The following is a 22,024-nucleotide window of genomic DNA, read 5'->3' as shown; positions in this document are numbered from 1 at the left end:
AAATAATGCACAATTATGGAAAATGAAAATGTTCTCTAATCTTTTTTTAACATAGAAAAAAACGTTTTTATTTCATTTCATTTGAAAGGCAGAGAGAAGTACAGAGATCTTCTGTTATCTGACTCATTCTCCAAATGTCTGCGGTAGCTAGGGGCTGGGTCAGGCCAAAGCCAGGAGCCTGGAACTTCATCCAGGTTTCCCACTTGGGTGGCAGTAACCTAAGTATTTGAGCCATTATCTGCTGGCTCCCAGATGCACATTAGCAGGAAACTAGATTGTAAGTGGAGGAACCAAACTTAAACCCAGTGTCTTGTGTGTGTGTGTGTGTTCAACTCAGTGTCTTGTGTTTGTTTATTTTCTTTATTTGAAAGAATTACCAGTTACTTGAGCCATCAGTGTGCCTCCCAGAATCCGCAGCATTGGTAAACTAGTCAGGAGCTGGAGCTCAGAATTGAACCCAAGCACTCTGTTGTGGGATATGGTTTTTTTTTTTTTTTTTTTTTTAAGATTTATTTTTTAAATTTAGAGGCAGAGTTAGACAGGGAGAGACAGAGATCTTTGACCTGCTGGTCTGCTCCCCAAATGGCTGCAACAGCTAGAACTGGACTGATCAAAAGGTAGGAGCTTGGAGCCCCCCCCGGGTCTCCTACGGGGGTGCAAGGGCTGGAGCACTTGGGCCATCTTCTGCTGCTTTCCAGGTATATTAGCAGAGAGTTGCATCAGGAGTGGAACAGCCAGGACTTGAACTGGCTCTCATATGGGATGCCAGCGCCACAGGTGGAGGCATACCTACTACACCACAGTGCTAGCCCTGTATTTTTTTGTTGTTAATCATTTATTTATTTATTTATTTGAAGGGTGGAGTTAGAGAAAGAAATCTTCCATCTGCTGGTTCACTCAACAGATGGCCACAATGGCCAGGGTTGGTCTGGGCTGAAGTCAGGAGCTTCTTCTTGGTTTACCACATGGGTGCAGGTGCCCAAGAAGTTGGGCCCACCTGTGCTGCTTTCCCAGGCACATTGGCAGGAAGGTGTACCGGAAGTGGAACAGCTGGGACACGAAATTGTGCCCATATGGGATGTCTGCATCGCAGGCGGCAGCTTAACCCACTGTGACACGGTACTGGCCCCTTCATAGGCATCTTCACTGTCAGGCTAAATTCCCACTCCTATATTCCTACTCCTATAATTTTTTATAGTAGCCATCCTAATGGGCAGGAAGTGATCCCTTCTTCTATTCTGGTAGTTTCCACTGTTTTGGGAAGTAATTATTTCAGAAAAGATGTCTTTAAAAAGGTTTTTTTATTTTTTAAAGATTTATTTATTTATTTGAAAGGCAGAGTTACAGAGAGAAAGAGAAGGATTTCCATCTGCTGGTTCACTCTTTTGATGGCTGTAATGGATAGAGCAGTGCTGATCCGAAGCCAGGAGCTTCTTCCCATTCTCCTACATGGGTGCAGGGGCCCAAGAACTTGGGCCAGCTTCCGCTGCTTTCCTAGGCCGTAGCAGAGAGCTGGAAGTGAGCCGCCAGGACTCAAACCAGTGCCCATATTCGGGATGCCGGCACTGCAGACGCAGATTTATCTGCTGTGTCACAGCATTGGACCCAAAAGGTTTTTTCCTCTTCTAATCTAAATCTGGTAATGAATAATTTTAGATCTGGTATTGAATAATGCAAGCCACAATGAAAACTCTTATATATAAATGTTGAAATAACTGTTTTTAAAAATCAGATTTATTGAGATACATATGATAGAGTTTACACATCAGGGGTGTAGTTGAGTGCGTTAGGGAAGGTTTGAGTTTTGACAAGCAGTTGGTAGCGTCCACCACGTTGATAAACTACACCGAATGTTTCATTACCCCAGGAGTTCTTTTGCCTTTTCACCACCTGTCTTCTCACCTGCCCTCAGCTCCTGGCAGTCACTGTCTCTGGTTTGTATTCAGAGTATTGTATAAATAGGGTCGTACCCCATTTAGCCTTTTGTGTCCAGCATTTTTCACTTTGCGTGATGTTTGAGATTCATCCGTGTTCCTCACCCATCAGTTGTTCCTTTTTACTGTTGCGGTGTTCCAGGTGTGTATGTACCATTTGTTAATTCTTTCACTGAAGAATTGACCTTTTGGGTTTCCAGTTTTTAGCTGTTGTGAATAAAGCTGCTATATGAATTCACATGCAAGTCTTAGGTGTTTTGTTTCCTTTGGGTACATATATGGGTGAGTTTGGGTCATGTGTACATGGGTAATGTCATAATAAACTACCACATTCTTTTTTCAACTGGCTACACCATTTTACAGTTCCATCAGCAAGCAAGTTACCCATCGCACTTAGTCCAGGTACATTTTGAGGTTTCTTTCTTTTTCCGCCATTCTTTTTTTTTTTTTTTTTTTTGACAGGCAGAGTGGACAGAGAGAAAGGTCTTCCTTTTCCGTTGGTTCACCCCACCTCCAGTGGCCGCTGCGGCCGGCACACCATGCTGATCCAAAGGCAGGAGCCAGGTGCTTCTCCTGGTCTCCCATGGGGTGCAGGGCCCAAGCACTTGGGCCATCCTTCACTGCCTTCCCGGGCCACAGCAGAGAGCTGGCCTGGAAGAGGGGCAACCGGGAAAGAATCCAGCGCCCCGACTGGGACTAGAACCTGGTGTGCTGGTGCCATAAGGCAGAGGATTAGCCTAGTGAGCCGCGGCGCCAGCCCATTCCTAATTATATGAATTAGTGGTGTCTTGAGTTACAGTTTGTAGTTCCCTAACAGTGAAAGATGTTAAGCATATTTTCATGTGCTTTTTCTTTAAGAACATCAGTCTTTTTTTTTTTTTTTTTAAGAATTATGTATATATTTGAAAGAGTTAAAGAGCTAGAGATTGGGGGAGACAGATACAGGGAGAGGGAAAGGGAAAAGGAGAGGGAGAGAGATCTTTGATTCGCTGGTTCTCTCCACTAATGGCTGCAACAGACCTGGACCAGACCAAAGCCAGAGGCCTGGAATTCCATCCTGGTCTCCTAAGTCAGCAGCATATTTGGCTGCTTTCCCAGGCCCGTTAGCAGGGAGTTGGAGCAGAAGTGGAGCAGCCAGGACTCAAACTGGTGCTCATATGGATGCCAGTGTTATAGGCAACAGCTTAGCTCACTGCACTGCAATGCTGGCCCCTCGTGTGTTTCTTTGCCTTTTATGTCTCCTCTTTGGCAAACTGTAAGTTTTGTTCTTTGCCCACAATTTTTCCCCTTTAGTATTTTTTTTTTATTATTTAAGATTTGATTATTAGTTGAAAAGCACAGTTACAGAGAGAGAGAGATCTTCAGTCTACTGGTTCATTATCCAAATGGCTGCAGTGACTAGAGCTTGGCCATGTGTAAGTCAGGAGCTACTGGAGGTTCTCCTGCCTGGGTACAGTGGCCCAAGTACTCGAACCATCTTCTCATGTCTCCCCAGGCACATAGCAGGGATCTGGATCAGAAGTGGAGCAGCTGGGATAGAAACCAGCACCCATGTGGGATGCCGTCGTTGCAAGCAGCAGCTCAACCTGCTGTACCACAGTGCTGGCTCCGTAAATATATTTTGTTTACTGGAAACAGTAAGGTGGACATCCAAACTGAGTGACACAAAAAACTCATACTGGTTTCTTAATGTGATTATCAAGTATTTATTGAGCAGTTATTCTCTACTAGGCAAGGGGAATATATTAGTGATATTGTAATAACTGATTATCTTATGCAAGGGGCTGGATGGTAATCAGTGTATTTAGTTAGTGATTTTTTTTTTTCAGGATGAGCAAATGGAAGAAAGAGTAGAAAACAGACACTCATTGGGAGATAGCATTTATTCTTTTATTTATAATTTATTTATTTGAAACGTAGAGTTAGAAGCAAGCAGAAGCCGGCGCCGTGGCTCAATAGGCTAATCCTCCACCTTGCGGCGCCGGCACACCGGGTTCTAGTCCCGGTTGGGGCGCCGGATTCTGTCCCGGTTGCCCCTCTTCCAGGCCAGCTCTCTGCTATGGCCAGGGAGTGCAGTGGAGGATGGCCCAGGTGCTTGGGCCCTGCACCCCATGGGAGACCAGGAAAAGCACCTGGATCCTGGCTCCTGCCATCGGATCAGCGCGGTGCGCCGGCTGCAGCGGCGGCCATTGGAGGGTGATCCAACGGCAAAGGAAGACCTTTCTCTCTCTGTCTCGCTCTCTCACTGTCCACTCTGCCTGTCAAAAAAAAAAAAAAAAAAAAAAGAAGCAAGCAGAGAAAGAAATCTTCCAAACATTGGTTCACTCCCCAAATGGTCACAGGAGCCAGGAGCTTCATCTGGGTCTCCCACTTAGATTAAAGGGGCTCAAGTACTTGGGCCATCTTCTGCTGCTTTCTCAGGAGATTTAGCAGGGAGCTGGACTGGATGTTGTATAGCTAGGACTCCAACCAGAGCCCTGCTGGGATGCTAGTGGTCTGGGCCGGCCCAGAAAATAGCATTTCTTCTTTTTGAATGTATTTATTTCAAAGGTAGAGAAAAGCGGCGGGGGGGAATATCTTCCATCTATTCGTTCACTTCCTGGATGGCCACAGTAACTGGAGCTGGGCCAGTCTAAAGCCAGGAGCTTCTTCTGGGTCTCCTTATGTGGGTGCAAGAGCCCACGCACGTGGGCTGTCCACTGCTTTCCCAGGCACATTAGCAAGGAGCTAGATTAGAAGTGGAGCAACCAGAATTCAGACTTGTGCCCCTATGGGATGCCTGTGTCAAAGTTGCAGCTTTACCCACCGTTCTACAATGTCAGTCCTTTACTGTTGTTTCACCCCCGCAATGGCCGCTGCGGCCAGTGCGCTGCGGCTGGCACACTGAGCTGCATCCAAAGCCAGGAGCCAGGTGCTTCTCCTGGTCTCCCATGTGGGTGCAGGGCCCAAGGACTTGGGCCATCCTCCACTGCACTCCCGGGCCATAGCAGAGAGCTGGCCTGGAAGAGGGGCAACCAGGACAGAATCCAGCGCCCCGACCAGGACTAGAACCCGGTGTGCCGGCACCACAGGCAGAGGATTAGCCTATTGAACCATAGTGCCAACCTAGTCCTGATTTTAAGAAGACTTATTTTATGTTGTTGAGAGAGTAATGATGCTTTATTGATCTTGAAATTCAAATAGTACTGAGGAATGACAAATTTTTGTTTACTTAATTGGGTCCATGAGCTGTTAAACGAGGAACTTGGTTTCTACCTTTTCCCTACTATATCTTAGTATTAGCCACTTCTGAGGCATTGCAGAGTCTAAGGACAGGAAAAAAATTTTCAAAAACAATGAGATTGTCATGTAAGTGTCCTTTTACAAGAAGTATCTGTGCTTATATGCCTTTAGATTATGCTTAATTTTTAGATTTTTTAAGCTAAACTTAGAATGTGAATTTATGTCGTAAATAAGTCATTTGGTTAGAAAAAATAGGAATGTGTTGCTCAGTATCACATTTGTAATTACATGTACCAGTTCTCATGATGCAATCATTTGTTAGATGAAAACTTACTCTAGAAAGTAAAGAACAATGAATGTATTACATCAGATTTGAATATAATTAGATAAACAGTGCTTTTTTTTCCTCATTACTGAAATCGTGTTGGTTTTCCAACAGTAAATATATTTAAAAACTCATTTAAAATAAATTTTTCTTACATAAAATTTCTTCCTCTAACAGCATTTTAGTATAAATATTTTGAGATGATAAGCATAAAGGGACTCAGAGCTATAAAATTTTGAGAAACACTATGATTATATTATTCCTTCTTCTAGAGATTTATGTACACATTAAGATGCTAAAAGTACTAAAAGGTAGACAGTGATGTTTCTCAGACTTACTTGATCAAACTTTATTCTTTATGTATCAGCAGCATGTTTTGGGAAATGTGCAGTCTACTTTTTATGCTTATGATATATACAAATAATTATTTCTGTTTTAAAGCAGGGCAGAAGGAACAAGCTGTAGAATGGTATAAGAAAGGTATTGAAGAACTAGAAAAAGGAATTGCTGTCATAGTTACAGGACAAGGTAAAGTGATATTTACATTTGCTTATAACCATCCCTAATTGTATAGTTGTCCCCCATTTTTCAAGAATAGTATGTTCCAAGACTCCCAGTTTGTGAAAACACAGATAGTACTGACCTATCTAGACCGACACCAAGACAGTTACTAAGTGACTGGCAGATGGGTAGCACATATACTGTGTGAATTTGCTGGACAAAGAAGGGGATCATTGATGTCCCAGATGGGATGGACTAGGATGGCCTGAGACCTATCACACAACTCAGACTACAATTTGTAACATAGGAATTGTTTATTTCTGGAATTTTCCGTTTAATATTTTTGGGCCATGGTTGACTTCAGGTAATAAATAGCTGAGAAAGAAAAGTTGTGGATTTGGGGGGATTTCTGTATTCATCTGATTGCCCTAATATAAGATCTGTTTTTTAGAGTTATTTATTTATTTGAAAGAAATAAAGACAGGGAAGAGACAGAGATCTTCCATCCACTGGCATCCACTGGTTCACTCCCCATATGGTGCAATGGCCAGGGCTGGGCCAAGCTAGGAGCTTCTTCAGGTCTCCCACATGGGAAGCAGGAGCCCAAGCACTTGGGCCATCCTCTGCTGCTTTTCCAAGGCTAGTAACAGGGAACTGGGTCGGAAATAGAGCAGCTGGTACAGGTCCAGTGCCCACATAGGATGTTGGTGTTATAGGCTGTGGTCTTACCTATTATGTTATGCTGGCCCCAGATCTTTTCTTTCTTTTTCTCCCCCCGCCCCTTCTTCCCATTCTCCCTTCCTCTCTCTCTTTCTCTTTTTTTTTTTCTTTTCTTCTTCATTCCTCCTCCCCCCACCCCCTTTTTTTTTTTAAAGATTTATTTATTTTACTTGAAAGTAAAGTTGCAGAAAGAGACAGAGGTCTTTGATCATCTGGTTCACTCCTCAAATGGCCGGAATGGCCAGAGCTGGGCTGATCTGGAACCAGGTGCCAGCAGCTTCTTGCAGGTCTCTCATGTGGGTTAAGGGGACCAAGGGCTTGGGCAATCTTCTGCTTTCCCAGGCCATAGCAGAGAGCTGGATCGGAAGTAGAACAATTATTACCGAAATTGTGTTTGTTTTCTAACAGCAAATATATTTAAAAACTCAATATAAAATAAATTTTTCTTAAATAAAATTTATTCCTCTAACAGCATTTTAGTTGTTAAGTGGAGTAGCTGGGACTTGAACGAGCACCCATATGGGATGCTGACACTGCAGGCAGCAGCTTTTTTCCTGCTATGCCACAGCACCGGCCTTCAGATCTATTTTTCTTAATAAAAATATTTAAACGTTTAACATTTGTAGGCTTACATTTAGTGTTTTACCTGCTCTAAAATGAAATTATAACCAAATATGCTCAGGCTTGATTGTTTTGGTTATTACTAGTACATTACTTGTGTCCTCTTTGCCCTACTATTGGTGATCAGTCTGATGTTTTAAACTTATTTTTTATACTAATCCTTTCCTTAGTATGGAAGGGAAGGAATAGTTGATCCATAAACTCCTTTTGTACTTGTGGATAGTGTTCTTGGTTATATATTAAAACATTACTATTAATGTTTTGTTTTGATTGACAGTTGGCATTAAAAAAATTTTTTTTAAATCTATTTGACGGGGCTGGCGCTGTAGCGCAGGAGGTTAAAGCCCCAGCCTGCAGTGCCGGCATCCCTTACGGGCACTGGTTTGAGTCCTCGCTTTTCCACTTCTGATCCAGCCCTCTGTTATAGCCTGGGAAAGTAGTAGAAGATGGCCCAAGTGCTTGGGCCCCTGCACTCACGTGGGAGACCCGGAAGAAGCTCTTGGCTTCAGATTGGCTCAGCTCTGACTATTGTGGTCATTTGGGGAGTGAACCAGCAGATAGAAGACATCTGTCTGTCTGTCTGTCTGTCTCTCTGAATCTACCTCTCTCTTTAACTCTTTCTTTCAAATAATTAAAATAAATCTTAAAAAAATTATTTGAGAGGGAGTGAGTGAGCACTGGTTTACTTCCCAACTGCCTACAACAGATTGGGCTAGGTCAGGCCAATGCCAGGAGCTGGGTAGCAGGTATTCAATTGCTTGAGCCATCATGGCTTCCTTCCTGCGTCTACATTAGCAGGAAGCTGGAGTGACATGTGTATCAAACACAGGCACTCTGGTACCAGATAAAGGTGTATCAACCAGTATCTTAAATGCTAGGCAAAACATTTGCAACCTCATAGTTGGCTTTTCCAAAGTGAAGCAGTTATTGCTCATCCATACATTCCTATCACATCAAATTGAAATTAGAGTCTAATATTATCTTTAAGTGTGCTCTTTAAAGATGTAATGATTTGTTTGAAAGGCAGAGGCAGCAGAGAGAGGGTGAGACACAAAAAGAAATGTTTAATCAACTGGTTCCCTCCCTAAGTGGCTTTAACAGCTAAGACTGGGCCAGGCTGAAGCTAGGAGCTAGAAACTCCATCCTGGTCCCCTGCATAGGTGGCAGGGTCCAAAGTACTTGGGTCAAATTCTGCTGCCTTCCCAGGTGCATGATCAGGAAGGTAGATCAGAAGTAGAACAGCTGGGACTGGAATCTGCATTCAGATATAGGATGCTGGTATTGAAAGGGGCAGCTTGTGGCAAAGCAGGTCAAGCCACTGCCTGCAGTGCTGGCATCCCAGATGGACACTGGTTCGAGTCCTGGCTGCCCTACTTCTGATGCAGCTCTTACTGTGGCCTGGGAAAGCAGTGGAAGATGCTCACGTGCTTGGGCCCCTGCACCCGCGTGGGAGACCTGGAGGAGGCTCCTGGCTCCTGGCTTCGGATTGGTACAGCTCCAGCCATTGCAGCAGATTGGGGAGTAAACCAGCGGATGGAAGACCACTTTCTCTCGCTCTGCCTCTCCTTCTCTCTCTGTGTTAGTCTCTGACGTTCAAATAAATAAATCTTTAAAAAAAGGCAGGGGGCAGCTTAACCTACTGTTAGCAAGCTGGCCATGTTACTCTTCTGTGGGTGTAGATATGACAACAGTATTAGTAGCTATGACCAAATTTATGCAGGCACAGGAAATGATAAACATTACTACTGCAGCCTGACTGATAGCATTAAGTTGACAGTATAAAATGCATCCCAATATTAAGTATTTTGAAATGTAAGGGAAAAATATCTTAGGCTCTGTGAAATATTTGTGAACTCAATATAATACTACAATAGATCTGAAACTGTCAAAAGGAACTAACTTTTTTTTGTGGATATTATTTGAAAATAATATTTAAAAAATTTCTTTGTTAAGACCTTGACTCGCCCTGAGAATAATTGGGGTGATATTTTTCTTGAAAGAATTACTTAGGGAAACATGCATTTTTTAAAGGATTTATTTATTTCAAAGTCAAAATTACAGAGAGAGGATGGAGATTAAAGAGGGAGAGAGAGGGGGAGAGATCATCCATCTGCTGATTGAATCCCCAAATGGCCATAATGGCTAGAGCTGGACCAGGCTGGAGCCAGGAGCTTCTTCCAGGTCTCCCACATGAGTACAGGGGCCCAAGGACTTGGACCATCCTCTGCTACCTTTCCAGGAACATCAACAGGGAGCTGGATTGGAAGTAGAGCAGCTGGGACTTGAACCAGCACCTACATGGGATGCTGGCACTGCAGGCTGCAGCTTAACTTGCTGCACCAAGGCACAGGCTGAAACGTTTTTTTGTTTTGTTTTGTTTTAGAGATTTATTTTACTTATTTCAAAGGCAGATTTAGAGAGAGGCAGAGAGAGAGAGAGGTCTTCCATCCACTGGTTCACTCCCCAGATGGCCACAATGGCTGGAGCTACGCCGATTCGAAGCCAGGAGCGAGGAGCTTCTTCTGGGTCTCCCACATAGGAGCAGGGGCCCAAGGACTTGGACCATATTCTTCTGCTTTCCCAGGCTGTAGCCAAGAGTTGGATTGGAAGTGGAGCAGCTGAGACTCGATCTGTTGTCCACATAGGATACCAGCACTACAGGCGGCAGCTTTACTTGTTATGTAAGCCCTGAAACATGGATATTTTAATAAATTTCTTCCTTTTTCTTTTAGGTGAACAGTGTGAAAGAGCTAGACGCCTTCAAGCTAAAATGATGACAAATTTAGTCATGGCCAAGGACCGTTTACAACTTCTAGGTATCAATTAATGTATAAGTGGATATAATAAGTCTGTTTGAATATACATGCTTGAAATGTATGCCTAATCAATCTTTATTTGTACATAGAAATAGATGGATTTTTGAAGACGTGGCCTAGGCTTGTTTGTTTGTTTGTTTGTTTATTTTTTACAGGCAGAGTGGACAGTGAGAGAGAGAGAGAGAAAGGTCTTCCTTTTGCTGTTGGTTCACCCTCCAATGGCCGCCGCGGCCAGTGCACTGCAGCCGGCGCACCGCACTGATCGAAGGCAGGAGCCAGGTGCTTCTCCTGGTCTCCCATGCGGGTGCAGGGCCCAAGCACTTGGACCATCCTCCACTGCACTCCTGGGCCATAGCAGTGGGCTGGCCTGGAAGAGGGGCAACCGGGACAGAAACTGGCGCCCCGACCAGGGCTAGAACCCAGTGTGCTGGCGCCGCAAGGCAGAGGATTAGCCTGTTGAGCCACAGCGCCGGCTAGGCTTATTTATTTTTTAAAAGTTATTATTTTATTTGAAAGGCAGAGTTACAGAGAGGCAGAGGCAGAGAGAGAGAGAGAAGTCTTCCATCCACTGGATCACTCCCCAGAGCTTGGCTGGAGCTGGGCCAATCCAGCGCCAGGAGTCAGGAGCTTCTTCGAAGTCTCCCACGTGGGTGCAGGGGCCCAAGGACTTGGGCCGTTTCCACTGCTTTTCCAGGCCATAGCAAAGATATGGATCAGAAGTGGAACAGCCAGGACTAGAACTGGCACCCATATGGGATGTCAGCACCGCAGGTGGAGGCTTTACTTGCTATGCCAAGGTGCCAACCCCCTTATTAATTATTATTTTTTTTTAACAGGCAGAGTGGACAATGAGAGAGAGAGACAGACAGAAAGGTCTTCCTTTTCCGTTGGTTCACCCTCCTGTGGCTGCCGCGGCCAGTGTGCTGCAGCCAGCACCCTGCGCTGATCCAAAGGCAGGAGCCAGGTGCTTCTCCTGGTCTCCCATGGGGTGCAGGGCCCAAGCACTTGGGCCATCCTCCACTGCCTTCCCGGGCCACAGCAGAGAGCTGGCCTGGAAGAGGGGCAACCAGGACAGAATCCGGCGCCCTGACCGGGACTAGAACCTGGTGTGCCGGCGCCGCTAGGCGGAGGATTAGCCTGTTGAGCCACGGCGCTGGCTCCCTATTAATTATTAAAGTTGAGAATTTAATTTGGTATTTTTACTATATAATTAATAATTCAGTGAACTTTTTGTTAAATCAGAGTGTTAATTGTTAAGACATTTACAAATCTGTGTTTTTTCTAAGTTATATTTCTAACAAATGGTTTCTTTCTCAGTATGGTTGTTTAAAGATTATTATCATTTAGAAAAATCAGATGACCTCTTAGCTATCCAAAAAAATAAAAAGCTCAAAAGTATATTTTATCAACCAATTCTGGAATAAAAAACTGCAGTACTTTATGCTTTGTGTAAAAAAGGTAACTGCTATTTAACCTGTTCCAAAATTATGTGGTAGTACCATAAACCAAGTGTGGTGCTTGCTTGTGGGAACTTTAAAATGAAAATGTAAAAACTGAGTCCCTATCATGGGTGCAGAGTAGCAAATGTACTTTATATACTTTGTTCTATTTAATCATTAAGATCTCAAGAAATTGAAGTTAAAACAAGGTCATATCATTGTTAGGTGGTGGAGCAGTGTATAGGTCAACTAGCATATAGATTGATGACTTAAGTAGAAAAACTGAGTGCAGTAGCAGTGCTGTAGACTGGCAAAGAAAGTCTCAATGCTCCTCTTTTGGACTTCAGGTGCTAGACCCAGATTTTTTTTAATGTTTGTTTTATTTTCATCTATTTGAAAGGCAGAGTTACTGAAAGAAAGTTGATCATTTGATCAATGTTGGATTTACTGGTATACTTTCCAGTTGTCTTCAATTGCCAGGGCTAAGCCAGGCTGAAGCCAAGAGCCTGAAACTTCATTCAGGTCTTCCACATGAGTGGCAGATACCCAAATACTTGAGCCATTACCTACTGCCTCCCAGGATGCATTAGTGGAATCTGAGTTGGATACAGAGTCGCCAAGGAGTGAACCAGCACTCCAGTATGGAATATAGACAACCCAAGTGGGAGCTTAACCCACTGTGCCACAACACCCACCCCTAGACGCAGGTCTTGGGAGATTTTTCTTGTTATTTGAAGTGGAGGTACAGTTGAAAGAATCTTCTTAAATGTTTAGTTGATTAACTTTTGAAGTAGGTGATGTAGGCATATGGCATAAAACTTTCAAAATGTTTGTATATTTGTTCGAAAGGCAGAAACAACAGGAAGAGAGGGCAGAGGCGCCGCGGCTCACTAGGCTAATCCTCCGCCTTGCAGCACCAGCACACTGGGTTCTAGTCCCGGTCGGGGCACCGGATTCTGTCCCGGTTGCCCCTCTTCCAGGCCAACTCTCTGCTGTGGCCAGGGAGTGCAGTGGAGGATGGCCCAAGTGTTTGGGCCCTGCACCCCATGGGAGACCAGGAGAAGTACCTGGCTCCTGCCATCGGATCAGCGCGGTGCGCCGGCCGCGGCGGCCATTGGAGGGTGAACCACCAGCAAAGGAAGACCTTTCTGTCTGTCTGTTTCTCTCACTGTCCACTCTGCCTGTCAAAAAAAAAAAAAAAAAAAAAAAAAAAAAAGGGCAGAGACAGACTTTGCATCTGCTAGTTCACTCCCTAAATGGCTGCAATGGCCAGGGCTGTAGGCAGGAGCTTGGCAGTTCATTTGGATCTTCCATATGGGTGGCAGGGACCCAGTTATTTGGGCCATCCTCTGATCCTTTCCCAGATGTGTCAGTAGCAAGCTGTAATGGAAGTGGAGCAGCTGGCACTCAGACCAGCGCTCTGATATGGAATGCCAGAGTCTGCAACTTAACCTGCTGGGCCACACTTGCCTCTGGTACAAAACTTTAAAGGTTCAAGTATAAACATAGTGTGTCCCAGCCACCCATTTTGCTTCCCTAGACACCGAGAGAAAGGTCTTCAATCTGTTGGTTCACCCTCCAAATGGCGACTATGGCTGGCGTGCTGTGCCAATCCGAGGCCAGGAGCCAAGTGCTTCCTCCTGTTCTCTCATGTGGGCACAGGGCCAAGCACTTGGGCCATCTTCCACTGCCTTCCCAGGCCACAGCAGAGAGCTGGACTGGAAGAGGAGCACCGGGACTGGACCAGCGCCCCAACCGGGACTAGAACCTAGGGTGACAGCATCGCAGGTGGAGGATTAGCCTAGTGAGCTGGGGCGCCAGCCCAGACACACCTTCTATTACCATTGTCTTTGGGTGTTTTGTTTTTGGTGTTTTTTTTTTTTTTTTTTTGGACAGGCAGAGTGGACGGTGAGAGAGAGAGACAGACAGAAAGGTCTTCCTTTTGCCGTTTGTTTACCCTCCAATGGCCGCCACGGCCGGCGTGCTGCGGCTGGCGCACCACGCCTATCCGAAGGCAGGAGCCAGGTACTTTTCCTGGTCTCCCATGGGGTGCAGGGCCCAAGCACTTGGGCCATCCTCCACTGCCTTCCCAGGCCACAGCAGAGAGCTGGCCTGGAAGAGGGGCAACCAGGACAGAATCCGGTGCCCCGACCGGGACTAGAACCCGGTGTGCCGGCGCCGCTAGGCGGAGGATTAGCCTATTGAGCCGCGGCGCCGGCCCATGGGTGTTTTTTTTAGAAGTAGTTTTTATGTTTACAACTGTCTATGTGTTTGGTAAACAAATGATAGGAGACATAGACAGAGTTCTGTGGCTTGCTTATTCCACTCTGCCTTGTTGCTTTTACTTATTTTTTAAAGACATTTTATTTATTTGTAAGGCACAGTTAATAGAAGTAGAGAGAGACAGAGAGATCTGTCTGCTGATTCTCTCCCCAAATGTCAGTGGCTGGAGCTGGACAAGACTGAAGCCAGGAGCCTGGAACTCCATCCAGGTCTCCCACATGGGGATCCTCTGCTGCTTTCCCAGGTACATTAGCAGGGAGCTGGATCAGAGAAGGAGCAGCCCGGACTTGAACCTGCATTCGTATTGGATGCTGGCTTTGCAAGCTGAGTCTTAACCTGCTGTGTCACACTGCTGGCCTTCATTGCTTTTATTTTTTGCCTGATGTATGTTAGTTCATGTAATGAAATACAGTATCTCTTCAACATTCATAGTTTCCTGCAGTGCTGATTTTAAAAAGTACTGTTTTGTTCCTTAGATGTCCTTTCTCTTTTTCTTTTCAAATCCTTCAAAAGCTACTTCACCCATAGAGCTTTTTCAGTTGTCTCTTTTTTTGTGCTATGAAAATTTTTCTTTTTTCTTTTTTCTTTTTTTTTTTTTTAATATATTGTTGGGGTCTACATTGTGGTGTAGCAGTTGTGGTGTAGCATTGCTACCTACAATGCCGGCATCCCGAGTGAGCACCACTTGAGTAATAGCTGTTTCACTTCTGATCCAATTGCCTGCTCATGTACCTGGGAAAGAGTGGTAGATGGCCTAAGTGCTTGGATCCTGGACACCCATGTGGGAGACCCAGGTGGAACTCCTGGTTCCTCCTGGTCCAACTCCAGCTATTGGGGCTATTTGGGGAATGAACCAGCAGCCAGAAGGAAGACCTCTCCCTCTCTCTGTAACTGTCTTTCAAATAAATCTGAAAAAATACATTGTTGTGTTGTAGGTTACCAGTAACATTTTTTAAAGATTTATTTGACAGAGTTACAGAGAGATAGGTCTTTTTTCCATCTGCTGGTTCACCACTGAAATGGCCACAATGGCTGGAGCTGGGCAGATCTGAAGCCAGGAGCTTCTGGGTCTCCCACATGGGTGCAGGGGCCCAGAGGTTTGGGCCATCCTCTGCTGCTTTCTTCTGTGCATTAACAGAGAGCTGGGTCAGAAGAGGAGCAGCCAGGAATCAAATTGGTGCCCATATAGGATGCCAGCACTGCAGGCCATGGCTTTAACCCACTGCACCACAGCGCAGAGACCAAGTTACCAATTACATTTAATAAGTAAGTGTCTGTGGTAGAGACCAGATAAAGTTATTTGTGTCCATGATACATTCCAGCATAGTGGTTTTAACATAGTAGATACTTAGTAGCTATTTGCTGGTAATAATAGTAATATGTGGGTATCTCAAGTTAGAAGACTTGCGTAGGGCATATTTTGAACACACCTGTTACCTTGTTAATTTTTGTTATTTTCATGCCTTGGTTTCTACTAATTATATTTTAAAGAGTATTTTTATAGATGTAAACTATAATCATCATGTAACAACACTGTAACACCTTGCATAATTTTTCATTTTCACAAGCACATTTTATTTCTTGATTATATATTTTTTCTTTTTGTTTATTTTATTCTTTTTTAACTCCCTTTGTTGCATAGAGAAGCTGCAACCAGTTATGCAGTTTTCCAAGTCACAAACGGATGTCTATAATGATAGTACTAACCTGACATGCCGCAATGGACATCTCCAGTCAGGTGAGTTTAGGTTACTAACATGTAAAATAATAAAGCTTGCATGCAAAGTACAGCCATTTTTACCTGACAGTGTTAAATTTGACTCTGTAATGGTAGATTTAATTTTTTGTTTTTACAGGACTGTGTTGGAAATACAGTATCTCAGTCATTTCAATGTACAAACACAGAACAAATAAGCACTTTCTAAAGTGCTTTATTTGCATGTTGTACAACCTCCTGATCTTAAATGGTTAACGTTCTTTTTTTCTGTTGTACTTTATTTTATTTTTAAAGCTAGATTTATTTATTTGAAAGTGAGAGTTACACAGAGGAGAGGCAGAGAGATAGAGAGCAGTCTTCCATCCAATGGTTCACTCCCCAGTTGGCTGCAACAGCTAGAGCTGTGCCATTCCGAAGCCAGGAGCCAGGATCCTCCTCCAGGTCTCCCACGTGGGTGCAGCGGCCCAAGGACTTGGGCCATCTTCCACTGCTTTCCCAGGCCACAGCAGAGAGCCGGATTGGAAATGGAGCAGGCAGGTCTCAAACCGGCGTCCATATGGGATGCCAGCGCTTCAGGCCAGGATGTTAACCTGCTGTGCCACAGCGCCAGCCCCATGAAACATTTTTTAAGAAAAATTTTAACTTTCATTACATATAAGTTTTCCTTACGTATTAGCTCTTTTTTAAAGATTTGTTTATTTGAATGGTACAGTAATATAGAAAAAAGGAGAGCGAGCTAGCTCTTTGATCCACTGGTTCAATCCCCCAAAGAACCACAATTACCAGGTCCCTGGTGCGGCCAAAGCCAGGAGCCAGAAACTCCATACTAGTTTGCATGGGTGGCAGGGGCCCAAGTATTTGGGCCATTCTCCTTTGCCTTCCCAGGTGCATTATCAGAAGCTGAATCAGAAGTGGAGCATTTGGAATTCAAAACAGGCACTCCAGTACGGCACGCTGACATTGTAAGCCGCAGCTTAACCCACAGTATGACTGCGCCAGCCCCATCAGCTAGTTTTGTTGGTGACCTTTGCAGTAGTAGTTTCGTTTTCAGGGCTTAAATTTTAATAAATACGGGGCTGGTGCCGCGGCTCAATAGGCTAATCCTCCGCCTAGCGGCGCCGGCACACCGGGTTCTAGTCCCGGTTGGGGCGCCGGATTCTGTCCTGGTTGCCCCTCTTCCAGGCCAGCTCTCTGCTGTGGCCCGGGAAGGCAGTGGAGGATGGCCCAAGTGCTTGGGCCCTGCACCCCATGGGAGACCAGGAGAAGCACCTGGCTCCTGCCTTCGATCAGCGCGGTGCGCCGGCTGCAGTGCGCTGGCCGCAGCGGCCATTGGAGGATGAACCAACGGCAAAGGAAGACCTTTCTCTCTCTCTCTCTCTCTCTCTCACTGTCCACTCTGCCTGTCAAAAAAAAAAAATTTTTTTTAAATAAATACTACCCTTAGTAGAAAAACTCTGGGTTAGACTATAAGACAATTGCCATTTTTATTCATACAGTACACAACATTTAAGGTTTTTTAGAAACTAGGTAGAGTTAATGGATTTCTCTGTTCAGAGGTCAGCTGGTCTCATCAACTACCTTGTGGCATTACCTCTCTTGATAAGTTCTCACTTTGGCTTAGTTTTCGAAGTGCAGATTCATTGACTATTTTCCCCCTTCCTATTCCTCTATTTATTTGAGAGGCAAAGGAATACAGAGAGGTGTTATCTGTTGGTTCACTCCCCAAACGCCTGCAAAACCAGGATAGGGCCAGGATGAAACAAGCTGGGAGCTGGATTCAGGTCTCCCATGTGGTGGCAGGAACCCATTCACTTAAGCCATCACCCCTGTCCCCAAGGTGAGCATCAGCAGGAAGTTGGAGTCAGGAGACAGAGCTGGGGATCAAACCCAGGCCTCTTTAAGTACTAGGCCAAATGCCTGCCTCCACTTCCCCATCCCTCCTTACATCTGATTTAAAATTTCATTTTAAGCACAAATACAAGTATTTTACCTGTTTCTCTTAGAATAGCTGTGAAGTACTGACATTCTTATAAAGGAGTTTTTGAAAAAAAGTACCACATGAAATAGTTGTGTCAAAAATGCGTATTTGTGGTTCTCATCCTATTAGGATACACAATAAAAAATCTCTAACCCTGAAAAGCTGGTCTGTCTTTGCCTTATTATGTTGATTGTCATCTTCATTCCGCATGTTAGATACCATTGTATTTTTCTGCCGTACCCCCCCTCCCCCCAAAAGAAGATAGCTTTCTCTGCATGGGATCCATTTGAGGAAATTGAACTTTGTGTGGTTTCAAGTCCCCACTAATTGTTTTCTTTTTTGAGAAACATATTAACTTCATAGTTTATACAGGTTGGTGTTTAATACACAGCCCTAATGAGTGAGCTGGCTGGCTCAAGCCTTGTTTATTAATGTTGCTTCTGAACATACTGGAACGTTTCACTTGGATAAGTTATTTCACCTTTGTTAGGATGTAGTCATGATACAGTCTACTTATTACTAGAAAGTGTTATGTACAGTGTCTAATTTTGAATTCATTATTAGACATTTCAGAGTAGGAAAGGACCCTTAAGAGAAATGGTTGGGCTGACATTGTGGCACAGCAAGTTAAACTGCTGCCTGCAGCATTGGTATCCTTGAAGTGCTCTGGTTCAATTCACAGCTACTCCACAGCCAGTCCAGCTTCCCGTTAATGTAAAGGGAAAGCAGCAGCAGATGGCCAAAATGCTTGGGCCCCAGTACCCATGAAGGAGACCTGGATGAAGCTCCTGGCTTTGGCCTGGCTCAGCCTTGGCTGTTCTCTCTCCCTCTTCCGCTCCCGTTCTTTCTCCATCCCTCCCTCCATCTCTATAACTGTACCTTTCAAATAAATTAAATAAATCTTTAAAAAAAAAAAAAAAGTAGTCAGTGGAAGCTCTTAGTGAATTCAGATGTTGAATTTAGCAAAGACTTCAAAATAGCTACCCTAATGGCTGCCACACCAGAGGTGGGCCAGACCGAAGCCAGGAGCTTCTTCTGGGTCTCCCATGTGGATGCAGGGCCCCAAACACTTTGGCCATCTTCTGTTGTTTTCTCAGGTGCGTTAGCAGGGAGATGGATTGGAAGTGGAGTAGCTGGTACTCAAACCAGCACCTATATAGGATGCTGGCATTGCAGGTGGCAGCTTTACCTGTTATGCCTCATTGCCAGCCCTGGTCCATCTTCTAGCTTCCTAGGCACATTAGCAGGGAGCTGGATTGGAAATAGAATAGCTGGGATTTGAACCTGTACTCTGATAGGGAATGCAACTGTCACAGTGCTGGCTGAACCTGATACACAAATCTGGTCCCATAATCTTCCAGTTAAAATTGTATAATTTTGAAAGCTCTTTTGATGGGCCCAAGCTGGAGGCTTTCATAGTATTCTACAATCATAAAAGGCTTGAAACCAAAGTAGAATACTTTTTTTTTCCTGTCTAATCTGTCACAGATACCTTGAACTTTATTTTGTTTCTTCAGTGTTTGTGAGCTTTATTTACTTGATAAGGTTTTAAGTTACTTGTTTGTTTGCTTGAGAGGAAGAGAGAGGGTTTTTCTATCCATTGGTTTACTCCTTGAATGCTGTGAACAGCCAGGACTGAGCCAAAGCCAGGAGCCAGGAACTCAATCCAGAGCTTCCACTTGAGTGGCAGGGACTAAATTACTTGAGCCATTACCACTCCCTCCCAGGATCTACATGAGCCAGGAAGCTGGATTCAGGAGCTGGAACATGGTATTGAATTTAGTACCCCAAAATAGTACACAGGCATCTTAATTGGCATCTTAACCAATTAAGATAAATGACTAAATGCTTGCCCCAGCTTGATAACTTTTTTTTTTTTAAAGAAATTTACCTTTTAGGGTTTTTTTTTTTTTTTTTAAAGATGTATTTATTTGAAAGGCAGAGTTAGAGGTAGAGAGAGTGAGAGAGAAGTCTTCCATCTGCTGGTTCACTCCCCAAATGAACAGAACAGCCGGAGCTGTGCCATTCTGAAGCCAGGAGCCAGGAACTTCTTCCAGGTCTCCCAAGCAGGTGCAGGGGCCCAAGGACTTGGGCCATCTTTCACTGCTTTCCCAGGCCATGAAAGATCTGGATTGGAAGTGGAGCAGCCGGGACTTGAACCAACGCCCATATGTGATGCCGGCACTTCAGACCAGGGCGTTAACCCACTGCGCCACAGCGCCAGCCCCTTGATAACTTTTTATATCCCCTTTCTGTCTCCACAAGTGAAATTGTTTCTTACTACATTTCTTTATAAGAAAATGAAAAAATGCACATCAGGAAAAGAATGAAATGAGCATGCTTGTATCCCCTCTGTGACAGTCCCCATAAGCACTCTTGTATACGTTGTGAATGAAATCTTACATGTAATTATTTCTGAATTTCAGATATTAGTCTAGTTTTACAAGTTTGAACTTTTTTTATTACTTTTATAATGTTTACTCCAATTTTCTAATGCTGATGGTTTTACCTTTTTTTTTTTTTTTTTGATAGAAAGTGGAGCTGTTCCAAAAAGAAAAGACCCCTTAACACACACTAGTAATTCACTGCCTCGTTCAAAAACAGTTATGAAAACTGGATCCACAGGTCTTTCAGGTCACCACAGAGCACCTAGTTGCAGTGGTTTATCCATGGTTTCTGGAGCGAGACAAGGGTCTGGCCCTGCAGCTGCCACCCATAAGGTATTCTGAGACAGTAACTTTAACCTCTGTGCTTTTTTCAGTATGAAATTCTGCATATTTTATGCTTGCCTAAGTTTATTAAAAATACTTAGAGAATTGATTTATTTCCTGTCGCTCCCCCTCTTCGTGGAGGAACGACACAGGACCCTGCGCTGTTCTTTTGTCTGCTCGGCCCTCCCCGGGTTTGCTGCTGGTTCTTCCCGGGTTGGCTACTATCCCTTCCACCTCCGTGGAAGGGCAGTTCCCCCTGCCACACTCCCCACTTCCGCAGGGGAGCGGCACACCGCCGGCCGGCTCTCTCGGGGGCTGCACAGGTGTTCCCCTTAGATGTTCCCCTTAGATGTTCCTGGTGCATGCCGTCTCTCTCCTCCTTTATAGTCCTCCTCTGCCAATCCCAACTCTGCTACCCACACGCCGAGTACGCTGCTCTCCTCCAATCAGGAGCAAGTCCTACAGTTTATTGGCTGAACTGGAGGCAGCTGTGTAGAAGCTGTTTTCTTCTCTCCCAGCGCCATATTGTGGGAGAGCAGATGCATAGAATAAGTCTTAATTCCAGTAGCTCAGTCTAGTCCGGGTTGCTCCCCACAATTTCCACTAAGTTAAATATACAGATTTTTTTTAATCCACAAAGGCAACTTGCTATTATGAAGCAAATCTTACTTAATTTCTTTAGAACCTTAATTAGGGATTATATTGTTTGCTTTCCCAGTCTGTTTCATTTAATGGTGTATATTTTATTTTAAATTTATTTTTAAAATTATTTCCTTCTATGTAAATGTTTATTGCATTAAAAGTATATCAGTTTTTTAAAAAATATGTAGGTTTTTGTCACATTAAAATTTTGTATACTTTAAGGGTCCTTCAAAAACAAATAGAACAAATAAACCTTCTACCCCTACAACTGCTGCTCGAAAAAAGAAAGACTTGAAGAATTTCAGAAATGTAGACAGCAATCTCGCAAACCTTATAATGAATGAAATTGTGGACAAGTAAGTGTTGCCATATAAAGTGTTTTATTTTACAATTCTTATTTTTAAATTTCATTTTAAAAAGATTATCATAGATAATAGATACCTTGATTTATATTCTTAGGAGTTCTCATTATAAATTTAGAAAAGGATTGCTTTACTGATTTAACAATAACTACACAATACCTAAAAATAACTACATGTCACAGAACTTAGATTTCATATTATAATCACTGTATTTCTATTGTGGAACTAACTAAAGTTCTGTTTTTAGTGGAACGGCTGTTAAATTTGATGATATAGCTGGTCAAGAGTTGGCAAAACAAGCCTTGCAGGAAATCGTCATTCTTCCTTCCTTGAGGCCTGAGGTAAGGACTTTATATTAGCACTTTCCTATATGTCTTTTTTTTTTTTTTTTTTTAAGATTTTACTTATTTGAGAGGTAGAGTTACATACAGTGAGAGGGAGAGAAAGGTCTTCCACGCGCTGGTTCACTCCTCAGTTGGCTGCAATGACCGGAGCTGAGTTGATCAGAAGCTAGGAGTCAGGAGCTTCTTCTGGGTCTCTCATGTGGGTGCAGGGGCCCAAGCACTTGGGCCATCTGCTGCTGCTTTCCCAGGCCACAGCAGAGAGCAGGATTGGAAGTGCAGCAGCTGGGACTAGAACTGGCACCGTAGGCGGAGGGTTAACCTACTGAACCACAGCGCCAACCCCCCATATGTCTTCTATTACTGAATTTACAGTAGTAGTAAAGAAATGTTTGGGCTATAGTAGAATAAT

At 44.0% G+C, this 22,024-nt stretch overlaps 2 protein-coding genes across 6 annotated transcripts in view; one reads left to right on the top strand and one right to left on the bottom strand.

Moving 5' to 3' along the window:
• The window catches only part of MEMO1 (mediator of cell motility 1), a 652,780-nt gene that overhangs the window by 174,561 nt on the left and 456,195 nt on the right, over positions 1-22,024 (bottom strand). The window lies entirely within an intron of this gene.
• The window catches only part of SPAST (spastin), a 71,076-nt gene that overhangs the window by 10,632 nt on the left and 38,420 nt on the right, over positions 1-22,024 (top strand). For 2 of the 5 annotated variants that reach the window (XM_070069268.2, XM_089326566.1), the window contains exons 2-7: positions 5,923-6,009; positions 10,056-10,139; positions 15,504-15,599; positions 20,089-20,276; positions 21,132-21,265; positions 21,519-21,612. In XM_070069268.2, coding sequence (XP_069925369.1) covers positions 5,923-6,009; positions 10,056-10,139; positions 15,504-15,599; positions 20,089-20,276; positions 21,132-21,265; positions 21,519-21,612 — 683 coding nt within the window. The remainder of the gene's footprint in view (positions 1-5,922; positions 6,010-10,055; positions 10,140-15,503; positions 15,600-20,088; positions 20,277-21,131; positions 21,266-21,518; positions 21,613-22,024) is intronic. The other 3 variants (XM_070069269.2, XM_070069271.2, XM_070069270.2) reach the window with 3 other exon arrangements.

The sequence above is a fragment of the Oryctolagus cuniculus genome, chromosome 2, assembly GCF_051225735.1.
Source record: "Oryctolagus cuniculus isolate XC-2025 breed Fujian yellow rabbit chromosome 2, ASM5122573v1, whole genome shotgun sequence".
In the NCBI taxonomy this organism is placed as follows: domain Eukaryota; kingdom Metazoa; phylum Chordata; class Mammalia; order Lagomorpha; family Leporidae; genus Oryctolagus; species Oryctolagus cuniculus.
This window is presented reverse-complemented; position numbering and strand designations above follow the sequence as displayed.